Source organism: Agelaius tricolor, unplaced genomic scaffold, assembly GCF_023055355.1.
Source record: "Agelaius tricolor isolate 1412-34295 unplaced genomic scaffold, bAgeTri1.0.p SCAF_14, whole genome shotgun sequence".
NCBI classification, from domain to species: Eukaryota; Metazoa; Chordata; class Aves; order Passeriformes; family Icteridae; genus Agelaius; species Agelaius tricolor.
Window position 1 is genome coordinate 12,117,220 of NW_027269274.1, and position 22,762 is coordinate 12,139,981.

The 22,762-nt window shown below is 45.5% G+C and overlaps 1 protein-coding gene across 3 annotated transcripts in view; it reads right to left on the minus strand.

The window, feature by feature from the left end:
- Positions 1 to 22,762, minus strand: part of FLNB (filamin B) — a 71,048-nt gene that overhangs the window by 43,685 nt on the left and 4,601 nt on the right. For all 3 annotated transcript variants that reach the window (XM_071439699.1, XM_071439698.1, XM_071439696.1), the window contains exons 2-4: positions 3,461 to 3,709; positions 2,350 to 2,447; positions 1,331 to 1,478 (exon numbers count right to left, since the gene is read on the minus strand). In XM_071439699.1, the coding sequence (XP_071295800.1) occupies positions 1,331 to 1,478; positions 2,350 to 2,447; positions 3,461 to 3,709 (495 nt within the window). The remainder of the gene's footprint in view (positions 1 to 1,330; positions 1,479 to 2,349; positions 2,448 to 3,460; positions 3,710 to 22,762) is intronic.

A 22,762-nucleotide genomic window follows, 5' to 3' on the forward strand; every position in this document is an offset into this window, starting at 1 on the left:
AAAGCATCAATCTTTCAAGAAGAGCCACTCACTCTAAAGTAATTTTCATTACAAAGGCTCCAGAGACACATGAAAGCAGACAAAGTAATTCCAGTTTTTGAATGAATAAAAACATGACTAAAGCCAGACTTGACAGACTGAGGCAGGCTGATCAGTCATTTACACATCTGGGGCTTGAAAAATGTGTCTGTGTATTGTGGTTTGCTGTGGAAGGCACCAACAAAGAAAATCAACCCCAAGCTGGATAGGTGCTAAACCCACTCTGACTGTAGCAAATGCTCTTAAGTGCATAAATAAAGTCCATATCCCTTTATTCCATTAGTTAGGTTTCAATGGAAAATCAAGTTTAAAAAACCCCAGGCAAATAAGAAAACCAGAAAAAAAATAAGGAAAGTTTTGTTTCTTTCCATTTCACTCTTGTAGACCCATTTCTGAAACACACTCATTCTGAAAGTCTTGAAGGACCAACAGCAGCCCAGAGACCAAAAAAAAAAAAAATTAGGGTGGAATGGAGAGCCAAGTGTAATGCTGAAGAGATGTCTTCCAACATGCCAACCATATTAAAGGTAAAAATCTGTTACTTATTCAGCTGTGACTATACTCCAATCTAGAACAGAACCTCATCAATAGTTTTATGAAATTATCAATTAAAAAGGTCAGTTAAAAATAAGAATGCCTACATAGATCTACAGTTGCTTAAGCATCTATGGATATTCAGCAAATTCAGCCTTCAGTCCTTCCAATCAGTAAATACAGCCTTTTTAATAAAGGCTGAGCACTATTTAATGTCTCAAGGGCTACCAACCCACCTTTGTACATGTGCCAAGTATTCAACACTATAAATCAATTCAAGTAAGTAATTTAGAATTATCCCACTCTAACACACATCAAGCCTGGGTAATGGAAAACTGTCTCTACAGAGAGCCTGCCAGAGAGACAGTGAGGTGATGAAGTTTTTCTTCTTTTAAGGAGTGCTTTATCACAAGAAGCATTCCCTGGTAGATCATCACCCATCAACAGCAATACTGCTGGCCTGAATTCTACACCAAGGTTGTTTTAGCCCCATATCATGCTACTTCTTCCAGCTGTGGATGGGAGGCTGGCAGCTTGCAGAACAGGTTCAGACTGGGAAATTTACATGTTAGAACTAGGAGTGCCTTCTGGACTATATCCATGTATTTCTGAAACCAGGCACCACACCAAGAGTATACAAGTGAAACTTTGAAGTCAGTTAGTTACAGTAGGTCTGAAGTTCAACATAAGCAGAAAACCCCACCCAGCTTTCTGAAGAGTTACTGCTCCGTGCAGCTTCAGCTCACCAAGTCCTCACCTTTGCCATAAGCCCTTGCTTTCTTTGGATTCAGTTTAGGTTTTAAAGGAGCTCCTGGTTTCAGCTTGGCTTTGGGGAACTGGGACAGGTAAGTCATCACAGAGTGCTCATCCACATCAGGGTGGATAATTTCTTCAGGGGTAATAACCTGAAAGACAGTGCAATTAAGCATATTGTACCAGTGCTTGGTTACCGCAGGTCAACACAGAAACAGAACTATGACACAGACTTAGATTTCAAAACTCCCACATGCTAATGGGATTTCTTACACTTATTTTCCCTTTGATACACACAACATCATTTATTATCTCAGGCAAGAAAATCAAGAAGCTCATAATTATCCCAATGTGGTTTGGGGGCTTTTTCTGCCTTGATTACTAAGGGTTCTCAGGAGACTGCAACAAACTTAATGGTACCAAGGCAAGAGAACAGCAGTTATGTTCCCCTTGGAAAGTGACATGAGGATAATTGATACTGAAAAAGTAATTCATAATCCTGTAGGCAACAGCTCTGAACTGCAAGACTTGCAAAGTAAAACTTGTGACTCCTGCTTCCACAGTACCAGCTGATTCAGAGACTTCTGGAATTCTGTCCAAATTTATCAGCATGAAAACAATCCAGTTTGTAAATACATTGCTCTCTGTTTGAACATTATCATTGCAGGTGATTTCCTAAGCCAGTAAGTTTTTCTTCTGTGGAATTCAGTGCAGGAAAACAAATTCACTCTATGGACTAAGATGTCAGGCACCACCACATAGGCCCTTTCCTCCTACCTTACATGCTGCAACAGCAGCTTTCTTCAGCAGAGACACCTACACAAATACAACCAGAGCTCTGAAATGTAATGGTGTGTTTCATTACAGTGTACCCTTTCTCAGGCAACTCTACATGAGTTAAGAGTAACTTTTCAAAGCATCCAAGCAGCTTTACCTGCTTTCTTCAATTTAAACTCCAGCTAGTCACGAGACCAAAGCTGGCCACTGTGCTCGCCACGGGCAGCCCAAGGTTGGTGGCCTTACCTGTGGCACACCCAGCCAGTCATCCGCCTGCTGCATGGCTTCCCGAGCGTTGTCCACGGGCTTCTTTGGGTCCCAGCTCTCCCAGTCAGGGCACAACCCTGCAAGCACATTTCAGTTGTTGTGTGTTATCTGCCAAGGTGCTTCCCTAGCTGAAGAAACCAAGTATGAACTCCAGATTCCCTTGCATTACACTGCTTTGCAGAAAGAAATTCAGAGCTTTGCAGAAGTAGCCAAAACAAGACAAGCACATGCTGCTTACTGAAACAACTCAAAGGCAACAATCAGTGTAGAGTCATAGAATGGTCTAGGCTGGAAGGAATCTTTAAAGGTCATCTAGACTGACCCCCCCCTGCAATGAGCAGTGATATTTTCAACAGAGCTCTGTGCAACCTGACCTTGAACGTTTCCCAGGATGGGACATCTACCATCTCTCTGGGTAACTTGTGCAAGATACCACTCTAAATTTAGCACAAATACATCTACCATCCTTTTTGTTTCACTGGTTCTCTTGCAGCATATTTGGTAAAGAACATTTCAACCGCTTGCCACAGCAGCCTAGATTGCATTAGATGAACACCTGCAATCCCACTAGCAAGGCTGTTTTATTAAAAAAGTGAGGAAATTTTGCCTTTTTCACACTACATCAAATTATTTGCCTTAAGCAGCTCAGTCTCAGATTGCTAAACACTGAAGTTTCAATTAGTGTGTTCAGTTAGAGAGCTCTGTGCTCCCTCTGCAAACCTACTTCAGGAGAAGACATGAAGTCTCCCACTGCACCCTGAAGTTGAAAGGTTGTTGGCACTTGCCGTGGGAACAATCCCTTCTTCCATTTAGGAGCCAGCATTTCTGCCTTTGTCCCTTGCACCTAACACAAAGCTTAGATGTGGCGCCTCCCATAATGCAATCACACATTCTGCTACAGGCTAGAATTTCTCTTGGCCAAGAAGTTTACAACTTGCTGCTTCCTGCAGCTGGTCTCTTTGGACTCTTTTGGTTTTCTTGAAAGCCTCATTCCAGTCTCGAGGAGGCAGCGAAAACCTCCTCACATAGGGAGAGCAGCCATAAGGACAACAAGCAAGGAAAACACTGGCCATCAGAACAAAGGACTTACCTGGAGCACAGCTGTCAACAAGAGCACCCAGTGCTTTGCCATCCTGCCAGTTCTGATTGAAGTTTGTGATTGGCAAGTAAGGAATTTTGTTCTGGATCCAGCCCAGCAGCCTCTGCTTAGGAGTCTGCTTCTTTGCATCATCATCACCTTCATCCTCCCACACTGGCATAGAAATGGAGTAGTGAAGGATAAGGGTCCATATCAGGCCAAGGATCAGCTTCAGGTTTCCATCAACTATGGCTTTGCTATCTGGAAGACAAAATACATACAACTGATTACCTGCCATTCTAAAGAAAAGAGGTGTGTTTTTAAAACAGTGTGCCTGCACTCATGCAGGTAATCAAGGACAAGAAAACTGACCCAGGGCACTTGCAGACATTTGTTCAGGTGGAGACTCCCTTCCTCACAGGAAGCATTAGAAAGGGCAAAAAGAGATGAGTCAAAGGACTCAGTGCTCTCCAGTTGTCACCTGCTCCTTCAGCAGGAGAAGTGGCAGTTTAAGATCTCTAGTACTTTGATTTGGATAAGTACCACCTCATATTTTGTAATAGCATTTGTATCTTATGAAAAAGGCCAAACAGCATGTGATGGAGGTCACAAAACCAGCATTCCAAAAGGCATGATACACTCCAGGGCGTAGATAAAAGCATCATTTAGGAAGCACCATTTATATACAGAAACATGTCTCCCACACACATCAATAATTTGCCTTTTAAATGGTAGGGAATAAAATAAAGTGCTGTTCTGTAGTGACGACAAGCAAATACAGAGTTTGGAATTGGTCTGTATTGGATATATCAAGACCTGTGTACGATCAGCAAAGTGGGCAGGTGGCAGTCCCTGGACAATCCTTTGCTCCATAACACAAGACACCATCCCTTCACACTACAAATTCAGAGCTACAGAAAAGAAGAGCCAGCTTTGGCTTTTCCATATCGTGCTCCAGCTTAAGAAAAATTTATCACCAGAGTGGCTATGCTGCTGTTCTGCTTTAAGACACACTATGGAGCTAAGTTTAAGGCTGCTGGGTATCAAGATCAGATTTTCATAAGCAAAGTCTGCAGGGGCAGGATGCCTTTCTGCATCAGTTTGGCTTTGTGAAGTGACCACTACAGTTCTGCAAATTCACATGCAAGTTACTTCAGCTTTAATGAGTCACACACAGGATGCCTCTGTTACAATCAGCACTGTTACTTCTGCTTTATTGATTTGTCCCTTATTAAACTCTTGAAATTTTGAGGCGTGGGCTTCGTTTCTCACGCCTCCCTCCCTTTGAGCTTGTAGTTGTTTACTCAGGCTGTATTACACTGCTAACAGCTCCAGTTTTTCAAGCTCACACAAATCAGAGCTCTTCTGCAATGTTTCAGGATGCTCTCAGCTGACAATTCCTCTTATTCCCAGCAGAATGTTACAGCACAGCATTTTTTGGTTCTTTCCTCCATTTCAAGTGCAAACTGTTACAGAAATCCCTTTTCAGTCAACAGAAGTTACAAGTAACCTGGAAACTTCTGTCTACTCTCCAGCTCCTGCAGCATATGCTACAGTAAAGACAATTACAGCTGTATAAACTCTTTCATGCCACCAGAAATCTTACAGAGTCCTAGCCAGCAAAGTAAAAGTGTTCTGTAACTGGATTGCATTCTCCAGTTCACATCCAGAATGTTAACAGGCAAATCCTCCAAGATGACCCTCCTTGTGCCCAGCACTCACTGGGCATGCCTTTACCTACTGCTCTTCAGCTGTAGAGACCACAGCAGCAACCCAGCACCATCTTATCAATGCAAAAAGATCTACTAACTTTTAAAACAAGTGTTTATACAGAATAGTGATCAAGAATAGCAATCACCCTTTAACCCAATGCTCAGGCAAAGCAGTTAATATTTACATGGTTTCACAATAGAGCAGTATGTCCTAAACAGATAATGCTGTAACTTAAGACCTTGAAAGGCATTTGGACTTTCTGGGTAGTTAGTGTCTGGTTTCTACTCAGATTTATTTGCATGAGATTTTTTACCATCAGTTTTGACTAATCTTACAGGATTACGATATGTGTCTGCCACTTGACTACTCACTGCTGATTACACATCCAGTCCAAGATACACAATAGATGGCTATGGGGTGATTAAGCCCTACTGGGTTTTAATTACAGGTTCCAAGGTAAAAGTCTACATCACATAAACAGTGGGTCTCCTAGCAACAACTAAACAGGCCCTACTGTTGCCCTTTTCTGTCCTCTTTCCAGCTGAGCTACAAACAGGTCAGTGCCTTCTGTCCCCCTGTGCCAGCAGCTCCTTCATCCCACTCCATGGCACAACTACCAGGTCACACTTGGTGCTGGAATACACCAATGGCCAGCCCACCTCTGCTCCAGAAATGCCTCCAAGCTTCAGTTTCAGATTTATATCAACATCAGCATTTTTACTAGAGGGACATAGCAATGATTTAGTATACTACAAGCAAGCTCATTTCAGAAAACTATCCAGCATTTCCAGGGAGGAATGCCAGCAGGACAGAACCACCTTGAGTACAATGCTACATACACATTACTCAATATAAAGAATGGCTCATTTTATATTTATAGCACATCAATAATGTCTGTATGTGGTTGCACTGTGGTTACTGCAGCAACCAGCTGCATCTTCAGAGCTGCCCCCAGCACCCCACTGCCCTCTCCAAAGGCACAGCTGACCTGGGGAAAACCAGCCTGTACAGGCTTCCCATCAAGAGCAAGAATATCTCATCTCACCAGCCTCATCCAGAAAGGCTGGGCACAGGGCTGCTGCCCTGATGACAGGAAAAGGTCATCACAGGAACAGGACAGCTCTTCCTCTCCGGGGTTGGTGCCATTGCCACGACTGCACTTTGTTAGCAAGTCAGCAAGCCCTCACAGCCTCCCAGCTTCCTGACAGGCATAGGGATCTCATGATGTCATTTTTTCCAAGCTAAGGAGGAGGGCTTGTCTGCTTTCATTTGGGGTGGGAAGTAGGCAGGGAGAAGAACTCCTGGGCAGGACAGACCTTATCAGCACCTCGCAGAGCTGCCCACAGGCCCTTCCCACAGGCACCCCACTCCCAGCACTGGCTCACAATCCCTATCACTATATTAAAGAACCAGCAGAACATTCAAAGAGAAGACCAAAGTCCAGCTCAAAGCAGGCTTAGCTTCCATGCACTGCTGTAAAGCTCAGCTCCAGCTGAGCACTCAGCCTCACCAGAAGAGGCTCTGCTTTAGTGCTGCCTTTTTCATTAATTGACTAAAAACATTCAGTGCATCTTGGGCTTTAAGATGAAAGTGGCAACCAGGAATACATGCATCCATTCAGGTCCTGTACAGGGAGCACAGAGCTGGCCCTCTGAACACTTAGTAAACCAAATTTACAAGCAGCCCCCACCAGTTCTGAGTGCACACTGTAAGTGTAATACTGCCAAGGTGTAGGGATAGTGGAAAGAATAATATATTCCAATGACACTTAAGCACCAACAATCATTACTGCAGGCCCTGCTTGTATCCCAGCTCAGCTGGCTTGCCACTGAATTCCCTCTACTCCCTGGTCTGCTTCAAGACACTTTCTGGCCATCTCAGGCTGGAAAACAGATTACATAAACAGCAGACTTCCACCACTGCTTTCCTACAACAAAAATTACTTTTAGGCATACTTATTACTCACACAGTCAATGCTTTACAGAACCTTTAAAGTCATGATTCTCAACTGCTCCACTGGAGCTCATAATAAATTTACAACATAGAGATGCACACTTGGGTCAGTGCTTCTGAACCAAACAGCCCAGCCCCTTGACAATTCATCTCCACCAGCCCCAGCTGCATTTGGCTTTAAGCTTCAATGAGTTAGGTGGACAGAAACAAATTGCCTGCCTTGAGCTGTGAGAGCGTGTTTACTCCATAGCACCAGCCACATTTCCGTAGATTAAAGGAGCCCTCTCCATGCAGGAGACAGCCACTGGTCCCTGCCTTCCTGGGCGTGGAGGAAGCAAGCTGCTGGATGTCATCTGCCAAGATCATTTAGCAGGGCTGAACCAACTCTTTACAGCATCATTGCAGACAGCTTTAATGTAACCCTTCTTGGAGAAAGCACAGTCATCTGCATAACTTGCTTTACTCATGTCACAGTGCTTATGTTAACCTCTGTAAGATGCCCTTACAGGTATGTCAGAGAGCAATGTTCCCTGGTTTCCATAGGAGATGTGTGCTTTGGAGATCAAAGTCCCTGCAAGCTGACTCATACTTGCTGACAGTCACTGGACTTCTACTTTCAAAGGGCACATTTTTATGGGAAGCCCAGGAATGAAGCAGGAATCCATTCCACAGGCCCTCCCTCTTGCTTCAACACTAGTACTTGGGAGGACTTTAGCTCAACTGGAAACAAGCAACTTTAGAGATGCCATCTAGAAGAGCCAATGGATGAAGGGTTTGGAAGAGGGTTTTGTGCTGGTTTTGGTGGGTTTGGGATTTTTTTATTATTATTAGAACTAAGAATTTTGTGGGTGTGATATGCAAGTTCTCCTGCCACTCTTGCTGTGGGTTTCAAAACTTTGAATGCTGCAAGGTGACCACTTTCAGACAGTCTGCAAGTTCTTATGGCTAGACATACTGTCCTAAACCAGCAAGAAGCAAAAACCACAGAAACGTTTATGTTTGGATTTAACACAAATCTTCCTTCTCACCTATACTGTTCAATGTGCATTTTAACTTCAACTCTCAATTTCCAACTTGCTTTCCTCCTCTAGAAGTACCTGATGATAACCCAATATCAACAAAATAGCAGCAGCCATCAGCAAGATGTGGCCCCCACTCAGCTGCAGGCAGGCAGGAGCTGCTGTCAGCCCACTGCCAAGGTCCTGCTGTCAGGGTGCATCTCGACATGACATACATGCTGACTGCTGGAGAAAACCTGCCAGCCAGACTTAAGCTCTTCTGCAGAATCAACAAGAGAACTGAATAAGCAAGCATACTCTTTCTTAAAAAAAAAAGCACCTATATATAGCCTACAACATTAAGTTTTATGTAGAAGTATCCTGCTTCCTAGTCAGCTATTAAGTGGCTGCCTAGTAGGGTGAACAGGAAAACAGGCTGAACCAGAGCTCATTTGCTTCCATCACACCTCTGAGTCTAGATTGTAATTCTTCCACTTTTATTATCCTATTAACTAAGTGGCAACCAGCCCAAAAAATGGATTATGGCAATTCCATAGGCCAGCAGTACATACCACCAGTCTCAGTCTTGAAAAGGAACCAATTTTCAACTGCTCAAACTGATTTATAACTGTTGCTCTATACAAAAATACTAATACGATATGTTACACTTGGACTGCTAAAATCACACTCCTCAAAGCAAAAAGAAAGATGTCCAAGTGCAGTGTGACTAGTCTGAGCCAGCAATGTGACCATTTTGAGACAAATGTGTGTCATTTTTATGGCTTGGGCCACAAAAAACTTCCCAACTCAACCTACCAAGTAGAAAACTGCCAGTTCTTGATCCTCTGCATTTCTGCTTATAGCTGCCCCAGGAGCCAGTGCCAGAACTGAAACCTGGCACTGGCTGGAAGCTTGCACATTTATCTACTCCATTAGAACTCCCTAAATTCTACTTGGAACATATGGCTTGAACAATATGACCTTTATTAGGTCTATAATTCTATCATTTAGGAAAAGAAAAAAAAAAAAAACCCAACAAAAAAAGCATTATAAACAAGTTTGTGACTAGTATCTTCTGCTCATGTGCAAGTCTGCTCTGCATTCAGATTAAGCATAAGTACTACCCAAACTGTGGCAATGTTGCTTGAACTCTGCCCTACAGCAGAGCTGCAAGTCATTCTCTGCTGGACAATTAGTGGAAACAAGCTACGGAGGCAGCCAGCTTCCTTACTAAATCAAGCTAGTCATACAGACTGTGGAAGTATTGCAAAACAAATGAAGGACTGAAAAAGCAGCTTTTGAGTAGTGAATTTTATTTTTTTTTAATAGTTTCATGGCTGAGCCTGAAGTCAACACAGTTTGTTCACTATCTCACAGAGCCATCTCAGAAGCTTCGCTGTTGATTTGCACACTGAGAAGTTAAACCACAACCAGAACTGATTTTTCCATCCACCTTCTCTAAAAAGTGGTCCTCCTCTTCATTTTTTATGTCTTCCATATTTAAATGTTTGTTCTATGTATTATACGTAGGGAGAAACCAAATCCATGGTTCTCAATACAAAACAAAGGAGAAGTCTCACCAACAGCCCTTACTCCTTATTTCCAGGCATGGAAGGAATAATTTTGCATAGCACACACAAAGTTCATAGCAATTATGGATCAGTTATGAAGAGACTGTAGAAATTTTAGATCTTAGCATCTTTGTCTGAGCATTTCCCTACTTCTAGTTATTCTCACCTATTTTTAAATAGCTATAGCAGCTATGGGACAGAAAAATTAAGCAATGATTAGGGCTTAATCTTCTGGAACAAAGAAAACACCACAGTGAGCAGAGCCACATGCCAAACAGAAGTATGCAGATGAGAAGGAGCTGAGCAAGCTGCCCAAGGAAATTCTTTGCTGAAGCATACAGTATGTGTTCACAGGCTTACTGTGTCTGCTAAAGACATTAGTGACATCCTCTGTAGGGATAATATGTCTTTAAATCAATTACAGGGGTTCCTCTGTGCTTTGAGAACATACTGCAACCATTTCCTCCAGTGTCCCTTAAGCCCAGGTCCCCATCCTCAGGGCCAGCACATCTCTTGTGCCCTGCCGTGTGCAGCCGCCCACCCCAGGGAGGCACAGGCTGTGCCTATCACACAGGGCTGCTTTGTGGATACCCAGCTGTGACTGCCAGCCTCTAAGTGCCACAAGCTCCAGTCCCACTGCAGCTCTGCCTCTCAGCAGCATTTGCAGGCAGTGCTGTGACCCCCAGGACAGCTGATCCTCAGAACCAGACTACCTGAGTCTCCCTGGGCTTTCAGCTCACTGGCTCCCAGATGAGCACCACACCCTACCAAGGCACAGCCACTCCTCAGCTTCACTAACCAGCCTCAGGGGTTCCATCACCTGAGGAAGTGTATCTTCAGGAAGTCTAAGTGATACACCATGTACACTCAGAGATCTAGTAAGCTTTTTACAAGGTAGGTTTTCCAGACGAGGAATGGCTTTTCACTGGAGGGTTGTAAGAACAGTAACTGAGTGGTGATCTAGACACGGGCAGGAGGATGGAAAAGAAGATAGGGGTTTATTTTTTTGCAAGGGACAGAAACCATTTTCTTCTAGGCTTACCAGGGTGATTGGTTATTAAAAAAAAAAAATAGTAAGATTCCTTTGTGAGACAAATCTAAATCTCTGGATTTGAGATATTAAACCCTACACTTCAGAGGGTTTTAAACTATCAAAACAGTGTTTACTTCAACTGGATTTGAAACCAATTATGTCAGAACTTCAGGCCACTATTGCATACATCATCCTGTACTGCCTGTTGGGGCTCTAGAAAGGATCTCATGAGGTGGAGCTGGCAACTGAAAAAATAAGTTCAAATCCAGTCTTTTTAGTGTAGGTTTGGCAAAAAAAAAAAACCATCACACAGACTTTTAATACAGTAAAGAATAAAAATAATCAAACCAATGGAGCTCTCAGGAGCAAAGTACAGATTAAAATAGCTCTGCCCAACTTCTTAATAGGTACCCAGAGAACACTCATGTCTCACATCCAGAAGAGAAAGGCATAACACAAAGCAAGTTTAAGCCAGCAGTATAACAGCAGCAGCAACCAACCCAGCTTCTCCAAGAGAAACTCAAATCACTCAAGAGGGCTTGAAGGAGAAGTCAAGAATTTCAAAATTAGGAATTCTTAAGGCAGCTGGGGAAAATAGTCAAACTGCGGGTGGCTTATGATCAAATTCCTTAATACTTTCAGTCTGAACACACCTAGGTTTCTGCTGCCTTAAGTGCCGTATCCCAAGTTAGGATACGAGGAGGTAAATACATTACTCTTACGTCTAGGAAGAGCTGCAGACAGGTGTTAGTGCACATCCAACCCTTGCTGTGAATGCTGTCTGTGAGCACCAGGAGGGCTCCACACTGCTGGCACGCTGCTGGATGGGATTAGCAGTGAGCAAGGATGCAATACAGAACAGTAAGAGCTGCCATTCACTGTGGCTATTTCAGCCAAGCAGGTCCCCACTCACAGCTGCAGGACTGCAGCACAGATACCGAGCCGAACAGCACACAGGAATGCTGTGCCCATTATCTGACATCCTTTTGGGGCGGGGGGAAGAAAGGAAGGCGTCTGAATGTTCTGCCTTTGTAGAGCAGCAAGTTGCCATGAGTGCTGCTTTGTCCGCGGCCAGCGAGCCCCTCGCCAGCCGGGCGGGGGCAGAGCGCCAGCGCCACACTAACCCCAAAACCCCGGCTCACCTCGAGCCCTGGCACAGCCGAGCACCGGCGGCCGGGGCACAGGAGGCACCACAAGGGCTTTCCCCAGTGCTGGAACCCCCGTGCCCCACCTGCAGCTCCCGCCCCATACACGAGCAGCGGCACAGCGGGCTCCGGGCCTGCCACAGCACGACGCCGCCCACGGCATCAGTGCCAAAACCACCCCACAATGGGCCCTGTGAGCCCGGCCCCTGCACCAGCGCAGCACATTCCCCGCTGCTGAGCTCATCCCAACGCCCCTCCGGTGCTGCTACCGGCCCCAGGAGCGGCTGGGACACCGCGGTCCCACATGCCTGTGCTGGGACAGACTGCACCGAACCAGCAGGTGACATTCAAACCCTTCGATGGCAAAGATCCACGTTTCCAGGGAGGAATGAGTGGAAGCTGGGTGGCAGAGCAGCCAGCCTTCACGCTTCACTATGCAAAGGGAGTCCAAGTCTCATGGGACAATTCTGCTCCCCATGGGCTCGAGTCAGCAGTGCCCCATCCTCCAGGACAGCACAGCCAGCAGCATGGCAAGGCTGACGGCATCAGCCTCACAGACAACAGGAGATTGGGAACGCCCCCGGACAGCACCGGGCAGCACGGGATGGGGCTGTAGAGAAGGGCTTCAGGATAGCACCCACACGGACACTCAGCCCCAGCAGCCCCAGGTTCAGAGGTGGGTGGAGGGAAGCTCCAGGAAGCCATGGGAACAGCACAGCACAAAGGCGTCCAAGTGCTAATTAATCATCCAGGAATAACTTGAGAAGGAAAGTCCCTGCAGTGGGGAGTGAACATGCCAGAATTGGATTTCTGCTAAATGATGGAGGGATGGGGAAGAAGGCATCCTCCTGCCTTTATCACACTCTGCTGAGAAACACTTGGTTCAACTTTTGAAACCAAGTGATGTGACACAAACTACACCTCCCTCCTCCAGTTATGAGACAGGAGAGAAAAGGGAATGATCCTACACCCGGTCTGTGCTCTCCAGGAGTCAGTACATTTACTGCCATGGCACAGGAAGGCTTCACCTTCCCATCAGAGCAGACAGCTACACCTGAGTCAGCAACACCACTAGCCAATTCACAGGAAAGGAATTTCAGTTTAAGCAAGACGTTAAAATTTTAGTCAAATGTATAATTGTCTACACCTCACAAGAAACACTTCTCTAGGAGTCTGATCAACTCAAGGTTGTCTCATTCACATGTGCAAACAAAAAAAAGCATGTCCTCACAACACAACTTGGGCATACACAACTAGAAAGCGAAGCCTCTTTCAGAAGGGCTGAACTGAAAAAAACAACTCTAGTGCCAGAACAATGCAAGTGACACAACAAAGCTACAAACTGTCTCTGAAGCTTAAGAGTGCTGTAAGCATCTCTGTAGGATTAAGGTAATCCTAAATCTCAGGTTACTTCAGGTCTCATCAAGGTCAAAAACCTGTCTAGTTCCTGCAAAGACCTCCCAGAGGCTGGCAGAGTCGTTAGTGTCGTTCTGTATCTCACATTAATGAATGAATGTTCCCAATCTTCAGGGCAGGGGATAACAGGAAGGTCCACCCTCAGGCACCTCAGACACTGGAGAGAAAATAATTGGAAGACAGGGCTACAAAAAACAAAAAAAAAAAAAAAAAAAACCCAAAAAACAAAAAAAAAGATGCCTCAGCAAGACCAAAGAAGCAATGTAATAATGCAGAGGTTTCCAGGCACCAAAGTGACCTCTGTGCTACTAACAACGTGTTTATTCACACTGGGGGTAGGTCAAGATAGTTATATGAAACAGCATGTAAAATCTTGCAGAGATAAATGAGCCTATTCAGATAGGGCTGTCTAACATCTCCTGTGTAACAGACGCCAGGCACAAAAGCTGCAAGGGTTGGACTTTGTGAAGCCAAAACCAACACATTTGAAATTATCAGAACTGATTACTGTTTGGGGAAATCCTTGGCCACAACATACACCAAGATTCAATTTTTCCATTTGAAACCAGAATTGCTACACTGACTGTGATTCACTGTGCACAGGGCTGTTCAAAGGAAATCCCCATTCATGCAGCCCTGCACAGCTCAACCCATCTCTGCTCTGCACTGCAGCACCAAAGTACTGAGGATTGGAGCACATTTTGTGGTTTGGGGTAAGTAACACATCAGAAAGTAACCTACCAGTTACTTTAGCTTTACAAAAGATTTGTGGTTTTTCTCAGTTTTGATCATGTCTGATTCTAAGCACCTAACAGCACTGCTCTATGCAGGCTTGTTTTGAAGCATGTAAGCCCAGGTACCATCCTACAGATGCTCTGCAGCTTAATGACAGAGTTGATCCAGCTATCACTGTCCAACCATTTCCCTGAGAAGCAACCTTACCCTGAGGCAAGGTAATTAATTTTAACATGCTCTGCTCAGTTTGGCTGGGGTAGAGTGAATTTTCTTCACAGTAGCTGGAACAGGGCTGGGTTTTGCATTTGTGCTGAAAACCATGCTGATAACACAAGGATGTTTTTGTTACTGCTGAGCAATGCTTACATAGCATCAAGGCATTTTCTGTCTCTCACCCCACCAGCGAGTTGGCTGGGGATGCAGAAGAAATTGGGAGGGGACAGCAGATCCCCAGTGACTCAAGGGATACCCCATACTATATAACACCATGCTCAGCACAAAACCAGAAGAGAGAAGCAGGGGGGACATTTGGAGTGATGTCACCTGCCTTCCCCAGTAACCATTACACATGACAGATGGCTGAACACCTTCCTGACCATAGGAAGTGGGAATAAATGCCTTGCTTTGCTTATTAAACTGTCTTCATCTCAACACACAAGTTTTCTTTTTCCCACTTTTACTCTTCCAATTCTCTGCCCCATCCCACAGCAGAGAAGTGAGTGAGCAGCTGTGTGGGACTGAGTTGCTGGCTGGGCTTAAACTATGACATGTGCAATGGTACCTTCAGTGCAGATTGGAACAGGCACTTTGGAATTACCCCCCAAATGTGAATTTCATCAGTTCATTTTGACATTCAGACATAGTACTCACTCAACACAAACACACAGCACCAGAAGTAGCCCAAAACCCACACACCCCAACACCAGAACTGTCCCACCAGGCCACTGCCCTTCAACACTGCTGTGATGATGTGAAACACCTAAAATGAGCCCTTATCCTGTCTTCAAGCTACAGCCATCACCACAGCATTGCCATGTGAGTGTCAAGCAGGAGGGCATGACACAAAGCCAGGCTGCTTTCTGCAGCTGCACACTGAGCAAGGATGTGCAGGACACCGTCACTACAAACACATGCATGGCCTGGAAAGTATTGCTGCTTTTCCATGACCATTATGAAGGTGTCCTCAAGCTTCTGTGCATAAGCCAGCTAAATTTAATTCCCCATGAGCTTTCACATGCAGACATCTACCCTCTACCCCCCTGGAAACCATGACTAACCCTTTCCAAGAAGGAATGGGGTTGCTTTCTTCCTGAAATTCCAATTCTTAAGTAAACAATATTGTGTGCTGTATCTTGAAGAAAAAATGCTCTCCCCCTCTTTCTGGGGAAACAATGAAGATGGAACACATTTCTGTATGCTTGTGCAACACAGTAAACACACCTCCATCTGCACATCACACCGGGCTCTCCCCTGCACCGTGTGGATTTGAGCCCTGTGTGTTTAACACCCCACACACGACAGCGCTGTGTTTATACAGTTTCAGCTACAAGCCGCTAACATAAGGAATAGACGCTTGGCTGGAGGCCCAGATAATTCATCCAACTGTGGCAGCCACTATCAGACAGACCTCTTCTGAGAGGAGCTTTCATGAGCGGAACACGGTGCTGAGTCTGCGGAGGCACAGTGTACACAGGTGGTCTCCAAGCACCTTAAAGAGGACCAGCTGGGATTAATGGCACAGCCTGAGCACACATTAGCCCCAGCTGTGTGACACCCGCTCATGCAAACCATACCCCCATACCTCCCACCCAAACTCACTCCCTGCACTCACCAAAGCTTTGCTTCAAATGTGTGCATTTTGCATGGCCCCAAATAGTCCAAGTCCCCATCTCACCCCAGGCCCCAGAACTACCCTCCTGTGCTGTGGTCCTGTGCCATGCCAGGGCTCTGCTCAGGGGCCATCCTGTCACTCTCCTAGCAAAACAGAGGCAGGTCTGCTCATCTGACACCATCAGCCTAACCCAACTTAGTCAGGAGCTGCTCAGCCATAACAGGCTCTGGCTGCTAACAGTTTCCAAACCAGCCAGTGCTCAGAGGGATACTACCTTTCCTCTCAGAGGCTGGACTTCAAATCCTCCAACTAAAGGCTTCATACAAGTCTTTCCAAACTTCACAAGCTTGCAGATCTCTCCCTAGTCTTCAGGGACAGCACTCCATCACACACAAGCTGACCAAGAAGGGTGCAGGCAATGACCCAAATCCAGCTGCATGATCCCATTTTTAATCTGCAGTCTCACACTGTTCACATTTGCAAGCCTATTGTATTTCACATTTTTAACACAACACTAAAAATGTAGAGCACCGGCTCCAGAGGCAATTCTTCTAGAGCTGGAAAGAATAGTTGCAGCAACTTCACAAGCTACATTGCTCTGTCTGATCTCCCATACCTCTTCCAGGTACCTACCAGGTTTGATGCAAGGTTAGACAACATTGTTTTTTAGCAATTCCTCCATTTCACCCTGAAAAATGTTTCCTGGCGTACTTTTACATCCATCCAGCCCCAACAAGAGTCCCACAGGTGTTTACCTTACTCCCAGAGGAAGTCTGGGCTGCTTCTTTCAGCTTCTACATTTGAGCTTAAATACTGCTGCTAACCAGGTACTGCTTCAGAAGTCTGAGTTACTTTTCTTACAGGAAGAATAAGAAATATACTGCAGCTTGTTAAATCCTATGTTTAAGTAATAAAGCTGGTTAATTTAAATATTTGCACTTCCTCTGCCTTATGCAGTGGTTTCAACCAATAGCTGCAGCACTGTGTGAAGCAGCTCATTTTTTCCTCTTCGCAAATAAAACCTTTCAAAGGGACATCGTTTTATTCAGTTATTTATCTATATCAGAAGACATATTTCTTTACTCAAACACCAAACCCAGAGCTAGGCTACAAAGCCACGGTAAAACCTGAAGTGTTGAAGTAGGGCTTTATGCCACTAACTTCAGTGGGCTTCCCTGTTTGAAACGAGAGTCAATCAGCAGAGCTTTCCACCCAGGAAATCCCAGACATCTCCACTGTTTACAGGGACTGAACTAGCAGCTCCTCACTCAAGTCTCCTGCTCATAGTGCTTTCACAGCAAAGCAAACCTTCTCCATGACACAACCCTCACAGAGTAGCTCCAAACTGCCTCTTTCAAGAAAGCAGTAGATTGGGATATACTGCAGTAAGAATCCCAATGGCAAAGCAATTAATTCTATGGGACAAGGTCTTTGTAATACTCTTGTCCAGGAGTAGCACATGCTTCTATCCCTATAGCTGCAGAAGTCTGCAAGTCATTAGCATGCTCAGCAATGCTCACTGAGCAGCTACAGATCATCCAGTGTGACAGCACCATGGGCATGCTGAGCCACCCTGCTGTACATGGCTGCGAGCTGAATGCAATCAGTGTTTCTTCACTCGTGTATTTGGAGAGAACCTGGACCACTAGAAGACTACCTCAGGCTCTTCTATGTTTTTTGGAAGTAAAAAACATTAACTGGCCACCTGGGATCTGCAGGCACTCCTGGATCACCTGACTGTGGCCTCCCACCAAGAAGACAAAAAAATTCACTTGGTCACTAGCACTTTGACTGAGCTATCCCTGCTCCTGCTCAGCACTCAGGTTAGGCCAGAGAAGTACTATTACTACAGGAGCTGGTTTATCAACATGCAGCAACCTCTGCAAGCTGGGGTCTTCTCCAAAGCAGCTGTATTGGGCTGTGGCAAGTTACCCTCCTCCCTTTGGCCACCCAAGTTCAATGTCAGTGTTCAGTTGTCCAGCACATATGCTGCATCCTCTGTTAAGAGCATAGAACTCACATAAGTCAGCACTAAATAGCACAGGAACACATGATCAGAAAGTACTGAGAGCATTAAGGTGGCACCACCATAGAGGGTCCTCCAGTCCTGGTTTAAAAGCCTCCATGTCTTAGTCCTGACTTCTGACAGTAGCAGTGTCCAGCACTGGGGAGCTCCAGCTGTGGCACCAGAAGTCACTGCCTTTTTAAACATCATCACAAATTTTCCTGACAGTCATCAGCCTAGATTTTCTGCTTCTTCATAGCTGCATTTTTACTACATGCCTAAAAGAGTTACCAAAAGCAATAATCCCCAGAGACAGCTAAAGCTGTTTCTATTTGACTTTTAATTAGATCATTGATCTTGCTCTAGCGGTTACATGAGCTATAGGATATTTGCATGCAACCACACTGGTAATCAACAGCCGGAACAAAACTGAAACAACACGATTAACATCCCAAGTCTTCCCACAGATGGTATTTTAAGTCTGCTCAGACATTAGCTTGTCCCCCACAAGGGATTTTGGTAACAAGCCATGTCTGGGGAAGTAACAACTGCCCAGAGAGCCACTGGAACTAGAGTGACATCAGCAAACAGCAGCCCTTCAGGAACATCCAGGTGCTGAAAGAGGCTCAAAGATGCCTGGACTTCAGATTATTTGGGAGACCAACAAGCAGCATTACTTCTAGTTTCACAGAGAAACTCTACAGAAATTCACTGTCTAGCTGTGATGGTGAGGCAACATATGATACCTTGCACCATCAAGATGACAGTTAGACACCAATTTTGTTTAGCAAGCCAGCATTTCCTGTTCTGTAGCAAGGACCAAAAGCAGAGATAAATCCAAGATTTGTGTCTCACACCATGACAGATACAAGGTGTATTTATTATACTGTCGGTTCCCAGTGTGGAAGATATGTCAAAGACAAATGCAGGACCCTGCACATATACCCCAGTTCAGGCTCTTTGCTCCTGTAGTCTGAGACGAGGGAAACCTGCTCTTATCATTCACCTTATAACAAAGGGAGGATCTGTGCAAAGCTAAAGCTCACCTCCAAAATGTACCCAGCATGTTTTAGCACTGAGATTTAAATTAGTTCCAAGATCTGGCTTGCCAGTATTTGCCTATGGAAAGTCCACTAAAACTGCTGCACCTACTACTGCAAGGTTGTTGTGAGAAAAGGGAATGCAAAACAGTTAATTACACCAATTAAAGGAAACACAGATAGAGCAAGTCAGTATCTAGCCGAGGGGAACAGCATTTCCTCTTCTGTGTTTGAATAACCTTCAAATGCACATATCATGGGTGTTTGTCTTCTGCTGCAGGGCCCCAGAGCAGACACAACATACTGTACATAACATAGCTCACCACTTGCTCATGTTGGGCCCACCAACTACAACAGTGCATTTTATGTAGGCTCAGAAATGCAGAATACATTATCTCCTTACAAGAGAGGCCACAGACTAATCAAAACCAGTAGGCAGCCACAAGCACACAGGGTAGCCCAAAATTGCTGTGGGCTGTGAGGTGCAGAGGAGAGCAGCCACCAGCTTCCTACCCCCAGGTCAGGCTGGGGCAGCCCCCAGGGCCAGACGTGCTCACAGCACCAATGCAAAAGACAGGAGTTGGCATTTCAGAGCAGCATTTAATAGCTCAGCCCAAAGCTCATCACACAAGTTTCAGCACAAAAAGTGTGTGGAAGCACATCAGCTGTGTGTGGACTAGCAGTTGCCTCCAGTGCTTTCAGCTGCTGCTCTGCAGCAGAGCAGCCATGCAGAGGGCTGCGACCAGTGTTGCAAATGCCTGCACCCCACCCAGGCAAGCAGGATGCAGCAAGAGCCACCCCAGCAGCATGGGGAGACAGAGGGCAGCTGACAGCCTCTGCTCAGCACAGCACCCTCACCATGCCAGAACCAACCGCAGCGATGTGACAGTGGGACGTGCTGCAACAGCCATTGCCCAATTTGCCCCTCAGCAGGCAGGCTGAGTGTCTGTGTGGCAGTCTGTGCCCACCTCACCCTCAGAGGAGCCATCATTTGGGAACGGTGCTGCCACGCAGCCTGGCCAGCTCATGCCACAGTAATTCAATGCTCTGACAAATAAATGCGTCATGATTTACAGCATGGCCTGAAGCAAGGGAGAAGGAGCCACAGCCCATGATGTCATTGCAGCCCACAGTCATTTTTGTGCTGTTACTGGGTAACGTTGGCAGGAGAGCTCATGCAACCTGCTGCTGCTGTTAGATGAAAACAGCTCGTCCCTGTGCAAGAAAGGCACTGCCTGGATGGTCAAAGCTCCGCCACTACCAACTCACCAGCCTGATCAGTAAAACTTGCTATATTTCAGTGACCCAGACAAATTAACTCTGAAGTATCTGCTGAATTTATGCTTTAAAGTAAGAGATTGACTTCTGTATTTACTGGTTCCTTCCCATTAGTTTAGTTGTCTACTTCTCCAGGTTGTAAGGAACAGCAAAGAGCCATCACCTGACTCAGAGGAAGCATCCCACTAGTAACTAGACAGTGCAGCTTCTTGTGTGGCCGTTCTTCTCAGACACTTCAGAGAGACACAGCTGTTTTCTTTCAAGGGCAGTATCAGCAGGAGGTTCAAAGAACTTCAACCCATCACACCAGGGGAGACAGGATTCAGCTACTCCACCCTCTGCTCACTCACAGGCAGCCCAGGGCAGTGTCTGCTGCCTTACTCACCACAAGGGAGGATGTGCCAGGCAACCCTTGCTTCCCCAGGAACTTGGACAAAATTTCATTTGGCTGCTATTTGAAGTGGTCTAGCTTGTATTCACTGACACAAAAAATCCAGTTTATTTTTGCAGTGATTGTATCCCAGTTACCATGTACAAGAACAGTAGGAACTAGACATAGCATACACCTCACTGTGGATGTTAGACTTCAACTGCTTACAGCAGAATAGTGCTTACACAAGGATTTGCAATCCATTAGGTGAACCCAAAGCCCACCACAGCAGATCCAATCCTCACTGTGATGTACTAGATATTATGTAGGCATCTTCAAAATTTAAGGTTAGCTGCAGGAGGAACCGAGAGCCAAGGGAGGCTGACAGACAGGTTAGAGACCACATCAGAGCCCAGAAAACCATCTGGTTAAGATACAGCATACACTTACTGCAAGGCTTTTGAGTACAGAACTGGGATTTATCTCCTAATGATGACCTAGAAGAAAGTCCTCCCTAATAGATTACAGAGCACGAGTTCTTCCTTAGAAGGAACACAAACAAGCAGGAGTGCAACTACACAAACTTTTGCCTTGTGGGGAAAGAAAATCTTTCACCAAGTCCCCAGAAGCAGAACCTAGGGGGAAAAACTCACTAGAGTTTCATTGCACAAATCCAAATAAACAGGCAGAGCTTGCTTAGCCCATTGCACAGAACCTTAGATCTCAGTGGACTCAACTCTGAACCCGAGATCAACTTCCCAGGAAGAGCAAGGGTAGCTGTACTCACCCCGCCCAGTGGGGGGGTGCAAGAGGGTCGGGTGAGTATCCACGTTTACCACACACAGACAGACAAGTACAGCAATCAAGAAAAAATACAGAAGCAGCTAGCACAAGTTTCACAGACACAGCATCTTCATGAAACTGCTGCTCTTATTCCTCCAAACACCACCTAAACACACACACTGTTCACCCACCACTTTTGACCATTAGCAGGAATTCAGCGTGCAGCAAGCTAAGCAGTGCCATATAGTGAAAGCTGTACCTCACTGCTCAGATCTCCTAACAAGGGTAGGTGGTGCCTTCCCCTAGTCTTTTCTACATATATTTTGGGTTTGAGTCTTCCCACAGCAGTTAACATCCAGCTACACAGCACTTCCTTTCTGTGGCAGAGACACTTGGTATATCCAGTTCCGTTTTTCTTGCCACATCCAAGCTGATTGCAGCTACCCACCCCATCTACTTCCACCCACCATCACTACCATGGAGCACTCCTCCTCCCCATGGGTGGGTACTCTAGAACAGGACCCACAGTACTATCAGAGGACACAAAAAAAGCAAGAAAACCCCACAGGCACCTACAGTTTGTCTACAGAAAGCCTGGCTACATCACCAACAGTCAGAGTCATGATCAATGCTTTGTAAGCAAGAGCCACTGTGACAGGCTCTTCAGGCACACTGGTACCACACCAGACAGAGCCAAACACCAATTCACTGAGCTCTGTATCTTTTTTACTGTAATGACTTATGACTCAGGTGACATATTCATGAGCTCTCTATCATGCCAGGCAATCAAGGAAGACAGGGCCACTTGGTGCTGGTGGCAGGGACCTGGTAAGCATCACAGTACAGCAGAGGTTTGTTCACTCCAGCATAACCAGCAAAACACTTTTGCTCTGGTGTGCTTGCTAAACATGGATTAGTGGTCTAAACCTAGCAGACCCTTGTTCAGGACCCAAACTAGCTGCTCACCAAAGTCTTTCTCTGAGCAGCAGAGAGAAAACAGAATTCTTCTGCAGCCTGGGGGATTCAGAGACCATTGTTTTACTTCCCATTGCTTGGAGCAGACACAGAACAATGCTGGCAACATCGCAGCATGACCACACACAAGGCTAACCACATTCTTAGGTTACAGTTGTAGGCTAGAAAAGAGTTATCCTAACCCATTTAGATTTAAACATCCTCATGTAAGTCAATACAGGACGTGGCATTAGAATAAGGAGCAGTTAAGTTAAGAGTTCAGTCCATCTTGAATAGCTGGCATAGCCTTCAGTACCTTAAATGAAAAAGCTGTTTAGCACATTAGTCTAGTTGGCCCTAAGTAATTTTACTCAAGTTTGATCACTTTACAAGTTTCCGCTCATATGTAAAAGAATGCAAGACAGTCTGTGTAAGCTACCTTAAAGTCTCCTGTAACTTGGAACTCAGTTCAGGCAAAGGCACTTTTTC